This window comes from Helianthus annuus, chromosome 1, assembly GCF_002127325.2.
Source record: "Helianthus annuus cultivar XRQ/B chromosome 1, HanXRQr2.0-SUNRISE, whole genome shotgun sequence".
NCBI lineage: Eukaryota > Viridiplantae > Streptophyta > Magnoliopsida > Asterales > Asteraceae > Helianthus > Helianthus annuus.
The window spans coordinates 105639670-105649444 of NC_035433.2; the positions used below are offsets into that span (position 1 = coordinate 105639670).

Here is a 9775-nt window from a genome sequence, read left to right on the forward strand (position 1 = left end):
TTGAGGTCTTTTTCTTCTTCTTCTTTTTTTTCTTTTTGCTCTTTTTTTTCATACATTAAACGATTGTGAAAAATTTATATGTGAGGAATATTCATTCGGGACAGCCATTGAAACTTGTAAAATGTTGTTAGCATCAAGGTAGGAAACTCCGGCGCCGCCGCACTTGAAACCACCCATCTAATACCACCACTTCCACGTCGGATTTTGACACTTATCACTAGATTCTTTGTATCATCTCCTGTAATATCCTCCAATACCCATGGGCATTATTGGAAATTCATCCATATTCGCTTAGAATCTCATTCTTTATATAAAGTCACACACACTCTTCCCATTTTCTCTCACTGTTTTACAAATCTCTCAACCACATCTTTGTTTTCATTTCAAGCTCCAATGATAAAAGGCTGAAATCTTCCCTTTGACCATTTTCTTACCGTACTAAAAAAATCCTGGGTCCGTCACTGGTTTAATCTGATCGATCACGGTCAACCAAAAAGTTACATAACATTGGATGAATGCAAGCTGAAAAGATCTTTTCAGATTAAACGAGTTTGATAATGTATTGCGAAGGTGGATTATCGGATGTAATGGCAACGGATATGAACTCTATGATGTATTCGTCGTCTACGTTTAAACATCCTTCCAATGGCGAGTTTCCAAAGATGAAGGAGTTGAAGACTTCAGATTCTTATTCCAACTACAATCACCAAGAGCATAATAATAACAATCATGGTCCGAATCAAAATCACATTCAGAATGATCAACGATCTGTCGTTTGTGGGCAAACTGAAAGCTCGTTGACTCGTTATCGCTCCGCTCCAAGCTCGTTCTACGCACATCTCCTTGAAGAAGCCGGATTTGATGATTTACTTTCTCCAAACACATCCTCAAACCATGAGTCATTCTTCTCCCAACATCAACAACAGCAACAACAACAACAACAATTTCAGAAACAACAACAGCATCAACAACAGCAGCAGCAACAGCATATGTTGCCGGTGTCTAGTGGCATGTACGGTGGTGGTTCGCCGCAAGTGACTCATATGCAACCGAGTAACACTGAGAGTATCAACAATCATCCAAGTCATAATAATCTGGCAAGTTCATCAACATTTAGATCCATGAATCCATCAAACTCAAATCTCATCAGACAAAGTAGCTCTCCAGCTGGATTTTTGTCAACCTTGAATTCCGAATTAAGTGGTAAATTTTTAATTCCAATATTATAGTCTTGTTTATTCCAACTTGCAAACCTTCAAACCCACTCAATAGTGGATATCTCAAGTGTTGGTCTATGGACGCTAACAGCCTTGTCGTTATCATAATTGTCAAAAATATTTAATTATATACTTGTTTATTTCAACTTGCATGAAATTCATAAATAATTAGCTTTTACATCCACCAATGAAATCGATGCATTTATAAACAACTCACTTTTTAGACCCACATTTATCCCATCAAAGTTTAGATTTGTTTTGAATGATATATTTTTTAATCACTGATAGACCACTAGAGTATCGTCGTGTCACCACCAGAATCACCCGATCATATTCATCTCCACTAGGTGTAATGCCTATACACCAATTCAGGAGTAAACCAAATAAATATGGGAAAACCCCCTTCTGGAAATCGAATCCAGAACCTAGTTCCAAAGTCTTATCCCACCCCAAGATGCCACTAGGCTATAAAGCCATGGACCATCAAAGTTTAGATTAAACGCATTGTCCAAGTGATTAATTGCATACAAACAAACTAGTTATTGGAAATAAATCTAGTTGACAATGACTTTGCTATGTAGGTTGCTTGGCTTTTGGATGTTAGAAAGATCATTAAGAAGTCAATTTAAAGGACGTTCATAAAAAAGAAGTCAATTTAAAAATGTGTTTTGTATTTTATGAATATGGTTGTTAACTGTTAACATCTCGTGTTCATTATTTAATCGTGTTTTAGAACATAATCTTGGAGAGTTATATGATTCTCAAATTGTATATTTTGAACAACTCATTCAATTCGTCAAACTTTTTAGACCTTATTTAAATTTTTTTTTTTGGAAGGTAACTTTCATTAAAATTTAAATATTTAGTATTAAAGTCTATAATCTATGTTGATTTGGATCGAATAAAGATTCCAATATTCCCAAGCTTTTGGAGTGGGACACATGCTTCTTGCATAAAAATATAAAAGTAAGTATTTTATTCATTAAGATTTTAACATAAGTTCTTATCCATGTTAAGTATCATGTGTTGGTTCTTTTATGTTATTTTACATATATAACGCGCTCATTTCAGAACCAGTATTTTGTTAAGAGCTGTGAGAACCACATAGCTTTTATAAACATGATAAGAGGATTGCTTTGAATTTGATAGCAGGTTTTGCAGGCATGGGAGATGTGGAGAAAACCATTTCCACAAGTAGGTTAAATAATCACATCAGTTTCTCACCGGGACAATCTTCTTCATCAATGTTCTTGCCTCAAATTCCCGAAAACAAGAATCAAATAAGCGATTCAACATTTAAGAGCTTGAAAAGGGCTAGAGATGGCGATTCAATAAAGCTGGAGAGACAGGTTTCTCTTGATTATCTAATTCTCAAAATGCCATTGTAAAATTGCATACGATTGCGTATTAGGGATTTTTTTTATTCCTGGTCTTGCAAAGTGATAAGTGTTTTTAGGAGGTTTTTGGAAGTGCTTTGATTTCTAGGGAGTTCGCACTTTGACACTAGATATCCACATGGTACGCAAACTCGTCAAATACGCTGATATGGCAAGCTAAAAAACGGAGTCTGCTTCTTTGACTAGCAGACTCCAATTTAGTCCGCTCCTTTGACTACCAACTCCCTAGAAACCAAAACAAGATCTAAAACATCCTAGAAAGGCTTATGATTTCGTTAGACAACCTAGAAATGAAAAGAAAACATCACATACTTAGTTGTATTCTTTGTTGCTTTCAGAATGGATTATCGGGACATTATACTCCTAGTTTGGTCCACCATTTGAGCTTGCCAAAAACTTCTTCTGAAATGGAATTTGCTGAGAAGATCTTGCGATTTGATCGAGACTTGGTTCCTACCAAGAGTCGTGCAGCACGAGGATGCGCCACACACCCGCGAAGCATAGCTGAGAGGGTAAGAAACACTTTAGTTAGTGTCATATATGGTTATAAATGGTTTTAAAAATGAACATAATACATAACCGAATCGAATACACTTAACACCTACATGTATTTGTAATTTGCAGGTGAGAAGAACTCGAATAAGTGATAGAATGAAGAAGCTTCAAGAGCTCTTCCCTAACATGGACAAGGTAAATGTCTGGACCACAACAGTGTAGTTTAATTAGCAACTATAATGCTAATTAAAAAAAAAAAAATTAGCAACTATAATGCATACATTTTGCATTATTTAACATAATGTTGGTGATCTCATTTTTTTTTCATTTAACCATTTGCAGCAAACAAGCACAGCAGACATGTTAGATATGGCTGTTCAGTACATTAAAGATCTCCAGAAAGATTTGGAGGTGAATCAATATCATCTTTATAATTACAAAAAATACAACTTTTTGTGTGCATCCCTTGATATAAGTCATAGTACATCATCCCATTATATATAGGACTTTTTTAAGTAGGTGGTTTAGAAATGAAACATTTACTTCTACATATTTTTTGTAACTTTTAAGCAAACTCAACGTATTTTCTTGGGTGCAAGCAAACTTGATAGAGCTTAAGATGAAAAACTTTAACTTGTCGGTTAAGTTTGATGGAAAAACTCTACGGGGTTCACTTGACACCTTAGCGAACTTGCCGATCTTGCTTTCCACATCAACAAATTCTATAAAACATTTTCAGACATGTCATGAGTTCGCTTATACAGGGGTAGTGAACCAGCTAGAAGTGTCAGAAGTTTTAAAAAACGTATAGAAGTACCAGCCTCAAATTTGTTTCCATTAATTAGATGAGGGATTTACCCATATTGACTTATTCTCATGAACACTCTTTTGTTGTGGATGTAGACTCTCAGAGATGCGCGGTCAAAGTGCGAGTGTTCAAGGAAACAATAACATATGTTGGATCATATAACTTGCTTTCTGATACGTCTTAAAATGGAAAAAAAAAAAAGACGAGTGTAGTTTAGGTTTATTCGATCGAACATTCTACTTCGAGCTGTATTGCCGTGGGCGACTCTCATCATCAAAGTATGGATCATTGTGATTATCATTTGTAAACTCATGAAGTTAGGTTTAAATATTTGTTACCGGTGAACATTTTTTGGTGTTTTCTGTTCGTGTGTGATAACTCATTTTAAGTAATCTTAAAGTTATGAAACTTGTGAGCCCAGTTGTTAACATTTATATAAAAAAACCCCCCGTTGTGATGTTGTTGTTGGGGATCGAACGGGTCACACGAACACAAATAACATAGAACTCACACTCACACACAATTAAGAACACAAAGATTTATAGTGGTTTGGTCGGTTCTGACCTACATCCACTCTCGGTAACTAGGAGTATTTCTTATTAAGCTTGGTACAAAAATTTACAGATACAATACAATCTTATAAGATTGAATGATAGAGGAAAGATAAAAACAGGATCCATGAAATCTGGATCAATGTGAAGATTAGATATCCCTGTCTCCATATCTTCTTATCCTTTTGATCAGAAAGCCTTTTCTGACCTCAACTTGTCAAGTGGCTTCACACTCAACAATCTCCCACTTGATGCCACAGAATAATCTTCACCTGTGCTTCAACTGTGCATCAGTATCTCTGTAAAAACTTTGATCTTAACACATTCCTAGTTACCCCCGGCCTTCTCTTCAATTATCCTAAAGGCCAGTTGAAGCTATGCAAAGCTTTAACTTCTCTAAAGTGACAACCTTAGTCAACATATCAGATGGATTTTCACTTCCTTTGATCTTCTTCAACTTCAGAGTGCCTTCACTAACTTGCTCTCTAATGAAGTGATATCTCAGCTGTATGTGCCTTGTCTTCGAATGGAAGACAGGATTCTTTGCAAGGTGTATTGCACTTTGATTGTCACAGAATAGTGCACAATCAACTTGTTCCTTGCCGAGCTCTTTGAGAAAATTCTTCAACCATATAAGCTCTTTGCTTGCTTCAGCAACTGCCATATACTCTGCTTCTGTAGTTGAAAGGGCAACACTTTTCTGCAGTCTGGACATCCAGCTTACTGCAGTGCCTCCCACTGTAAAGACATATCCGATGGTGCTTTTGTAAAATTCTTTACAACCACCAAGGTCAGCATCCGCAAAACCCTTCAGAATAGCATTTTTCCCCTTAAATTGTAATGCCACTTTTGAAGTCCCCTTCAAATATCTTAGCAGCCATTTAACTGCTTCCCAATGTTCTCTCCCTGGATTGGACATAAACCGACTAACAACTCCCACTGCATGAGCTATATCTGGTCTCGTGCATGCCATTGCATACATGAGGCTACCAACTGCCGATGCATACAGAACTTTAGCCATTTCTGTTTTGTCTTCATCAGATCTGTGTGACTGAACTTTAGAAAGCTTAAAGTGACTTCCCAAAGATGTGCTTCGAATCTTGGCATCTTTAAGGCTAAATCTTTCTAACACTTTCACAATGTACTTCTCTTGAGAGAGTGTCAAAGAACCATCTTCTTTGTTTCTGAAAATACTCATCACGAGTTTTTGGTTTGCAGCTCCCAAGTCTTTCATCTCAAACTCTTCAACATCTGCTTCTTCAGCTTCTTGATCTCTGTCATGTCTGAACCTGCAATCAACATATCATCCACATATAGTAGTAGAATGATATAAGAACCCTTAAACCTCTTGATGTAACAACAATGGTCATTGTCACATCTCTTATATCCGACTCTTCCCATGAAGTTATCAAACTTCAAATACCATTGTTTGGGCGCTTGTTTCAGACCATACAAACTCTTCTTCAACTTACACACCAAGTTTTCTTTGCCTTTAACCTGAAAACCTTCTGGTTGTGTCATATAGATATCTTCTTCTAGGTCACCATGTAGAAAAGTTTTCTTGACATCTAGCTGCTCTAGATGCAAGCCTTCTGTTGCTACAATACTGAGAACAAGTCTGATGGTAGTCATTTTCACCACCGGAGAAAATATTTCAATGAAATCAATTCCCTCTTTTTGCTGAAATCCCTTGACCACTAATCTTGCTTTGTACCGTTTGGTACCATCTTGCTTTGTAACAAGTCATTTTCACCACCGGAGAAAATATTTCAATGAAATCAATTCCCTCTTTTTGCTGAAATCCCTTGACCACTAATCTTGCTTTGTACCGTTTGGTACCATCATGTTCATCCTTGACCCTGAAAACCCACTTGTTATGAAGAGCCTTCTTCCCAGCTGGAAGTTTTGTTAAGTGCCAGGTCTAGTTCTTCTCAAGCGACTTCATCTCATCTTTCATTTCTAACTCCCACTGCAATGAATCTTTCAACCCCATGGCTTCTGAGTAACACTGGGGTTCACCATTTTCTGTCAAAAGTATGTAATTGACGGATGGTGAATATCTGTCTGGTGGTCTAATGACCCTGGAGGATCTTCTTGGTTGAAACTGAGGAGTTTCTAGGGATTCTGGGATTTGAGGAGTGTTGGATCTGAGTTTGATTTTGATTGTATTTTGTGTTTGTAATTAAAATGAAAATGGATGAGTGTGCAGCGGAATTATGATGAAAACAAACTTTGCATACAATCAAACGAGAGTAATACTTTGATCAAACATCTTTTCACAATGAATCGGAAGATTGAATTTATTTCAATAACGATTACAATGATTGATGAATGAATGCAAACTCCCCCTCAGCCAGAGCTCAGTTGTTTGTTCGTGCAAAGAAGACGATGATGCAAAAGAGCTAATAGAACAGTACAAAGTACTGAACTATTTATAGGCACTTGCAAACCACTGAGCATCTTAGCTGACGTCACCATGAAAGTGACATCTAACCTCCTAACAAACTATAACCTCTGATCTAAACAAACACTGCTATGTTAACTACTGCTATTACATTACATTACAAAACAGACTATTGATCAGCTGCTGCAACCTTCCACTACTATGAACCCAGCAGTACTTGTCCGGATCAGCAGAGCTTGACTCAAAGCAGTAGATTGAATCAGCAGGGCTTTAGTCTTTCATCAGGTCTTTACTTGAGCAGCAGTTGTAGGTCAGCATTTTGCAAGATCAGCAGATAGGAGGTCAGCAGATGTTGAAATCACTTTCAAGGGGAGAGATTTGTATGTAATCATCTGCTTATTCTGGATCCACTGCTCTGATCCAGTTTTGGCTTTAATTATCTGTTCCTCTGATAGGGTTCAATCCCAACAATCTCCCCCTGGAACAGATAATGCCAAAACTCTTCATTATTGTGGACATTTATTGCCTCATCAACAGTTCCCTTATCTGTCCTTTAAATTGTAGTTCAAAGTCAAGGGCATCTGTGTCTTCATCATCCCTGCTAAGTGGAAGATCAAGGAGATCATGCAAATCTTCAAGACTCAGGCCAAGAGCTTGTTCCCTTGATATTTTCTCCACTTCTCCACCAGACCTGAGCAAAGTCAATACACAGGTCTGTTTGTCAGTTTCCCACTTTTGTATTTTTGAGCCTGGTGGATTTCTTGGGAGATGTTTATTTGCAGAGGTATTTGGTGAGGCTGGCCTATTCATAACTGGCTGACCAGTATTTGCAGTTTGATCCAAACCAAGAGTTTCTATGATCATTTTCTTTATGCCTTCTTTTACAAGGTCATCTCCTTTTATCATCTCTTGGATGGTTTCAGCTCCCAACTGTTTGTGTGTCCTTCTTTTATAGATGGCAGCACCAGTTGGAGCAGTGGCTCTCCTGATTTGCAGCTTTGATGGTCTTTTTGAAACCTCAGCTTCAGGATAGTCAGGCTTTTGAGGAACTTTTGGATCTTTCTTTCTTAATTCCTCCAACCTTTTGTAGGTGATCCTGACCACATCTTCTTTCCATCTAGCAATTTGTCTTTTGTTTCCATATTCAGCAGCAACCAGTTCTTCTTTCATTCTTTTCAGTTCTACCTGTTTGTCAGGTACATTCTTTCTAAACTTTGCCCAGTCAGGAGGAGTGTGAGTGACTTTCCTTTTTATCATGTCTTGAATTCTTGCTGCTTCATTTTCAAGCTCAGGAACAGTCCACTCTTTGTACATGTATCTCTCTCCTTTGTACTTCTTGTGAGCCATGATGCTTTCAATGTAGTCTTTCTTCAAAGTTTCAGCTGCTCTTTCTGAAATTTGTTGACTGACATTTTTGGCAAATTGTTTTTGGGAACTGACTTGTGTGAGCAGATATTGATAGTTTCTAGAAATTTCTTTGTCAGATTTCCCTTGTGTGCTTCTTTTTGAGATATCCTCTGCTTGCTTGGCCTTGATCTTCAAATATTCATCAACATTTTTAGGCCAGGGATATCCTCTTATTGATGGCAAACTCCTTTTGGCAGGGTCATCCTCACAGTAAAAAGATTTTATTTCTTCTCTAACAGCTGCTAGTTCAAGAGGAAACTGAACACCTGCAGGAGGTAAGGGCTTGTGCATTCGAACTGAAGAAAGAGTAACTGGATTTGGTATTGTGACAAGAGCTAAAGATTTTGAAGATGTTTGAGATGGTGAAGTGTCATCATCTTTGAGAATTAGCCTTCTCCTCTTTGTTTGAGGAGGGGCTGATGATGTTTTGGATGGAACAGTGGTGGTGGATGTAGTGGTAGTGATGTGTGATTGACTAACAGTTGTTGAAACAACTGGTGTTCCAACCACTGTTGTCTTTACAGCAGATGTTGTAACAACTGCTGTCTTCTGCCTTTTGGCAGGAGGTGATTTTGTTTTTAGTGGTGATGGTGATAAGGCAGTGGATGTAGTGTGTGTTGAAGTGGTATGTGTTGAAGTCGGAGCAGATGTTGAAACCACTGAAGTACCAACAGTAGTGGGTACAACAGGAGTTACAACAGTTGTTTTAGGTGGTGGTTTTGGAACAGACTTTGAACGTCTGGTTGGAATGGATTTGGGTAGCCTTACTATTCTTGTAGGCTTCTTCTTTTCATCAACAAGATTTTCATCATCTTTTGACCCTGAAGTACCCTGATCCGGATAATTCACCCTGGCTTTCCTTTTGGCCTCTCTATCCCTTTTTACACTTGCAACTACTTCTGCCAGTGCATTTGTGGTCACATCAATTTTCTTGCTTCCATCTGGCAAAGGGATCTGTTTGGTCATGTTTGCATTTTCTGGTTCAATGTAGAGACCATCCTCTATTCCCTTCTTTTTCCACTCCTGAATTTTCTCCCCCTTTTTGGCATTATCTGGGGGAAGTTGATCAATGAAGAGAACTGTTGGAGGAGTAGTGCCAGTGGTGTGCAGGATCTGAGTTTTGAGAGCCTTTAGATCAGCCTGAGTGTTCTTGAACCTTGACTCCATTGCATTTCTCAGCTGTTGAACATGTTTTTCATGTTGCTGATCTGCTATTTGTGCTTGATGATGGAGAAAAGGTTGAAATAGATTCCAGAGCTCATTTGTAGCAGGTGCCTGCTGTGGAGCAGGTGCTTGAGGTGGAACAGCAGTGGATTGCATCTTTTGAGTTTTCAACACCTGCTGTAGCATGTTTTTAAGATCTGCAACAGATGTATCCAACTTTTCAATTTGTTCCGTCAAATCCTGATATTTTAAATCATCACCCAATTTAATGGGATCATCTGATATACCACTAACAGTGGTTTTATCAGTGGTAGAGGTAGGGAGTATACTCC

At 38.0% G+C, this 9775-nt stretch overlaps 1 protein-coding gene across 3 annotated transcripts; it reads left to right on the plus strand.

Moving 5' to 3' along the window:
• Nucleotides 1-212: 212 nt before the first annotated feature.
• Nucleotides 213-4332, plus strand: LOC110873447 (transcription factor bHLH130). 3 transcript variants are annotated; one of them, XM_022122394.2, is made up of 6 exons: nucleotides 213-1203; nucleotides 2379-2566; nucleotides 2953-3126; nucleotides 3239-3304; nucleotides 3452-3520; nucleotides 4013-4332. In XM_022122394.2, the coding sequence occupies exons 1-6, from the start codon at nucleotides 558-560 to the stop codon at nucleotides 4058-4060; spliced, it is 1191 nt and encodes a 396-aa protein (XP_021978086.1). In that variant the 5' UTR covers nucleotides 213-557; the 3' UTR covers nucleotides 4061-4332. The 3 variants fall into 3 exon arrangements, with proteins under 3 accessions (XP_021978086.1, XP_021978073.1, XP_021978079.1); XM_022122381.2 differs by having other exon boundaries at nucleotides 221-1203; nucleotides 2367-2566; XM_022122387.2 differs by having other exon boundaries at nucleotides 222-1203; nucleotides 2370-2566.
• Nucleotides 4333-9775: the final 5443 nt, after the last annotated feature.

What these genes read in the sequence shown, in the direction of transcription:
- LOC110873447 (XM_022122381.2), top strand. Translation starts at nt 558, where the DNA reads ATGTATTGCGAAGGTGGATTATCGGATGTAATGGCAACGGATATGAAC. An exon ending in CGCGAAGCATAGCTGAGAGG is followed by an intron (nt 3,127 to 3,238) that starts GTAAGAAACACT and finishes TGTAATTTGCAG; the next exon opens with GTGAGAAGAACTCGAATAAG. An exon ending in ATCTCCAGAAAGATTTGGAG is followed by an intron (nt 3,521 to 4,012) that starts GTGAATCAATAT and finishes TTGTGGATGTAG; the next exon opens with ACTCTCAGAGATGCGCGGTC.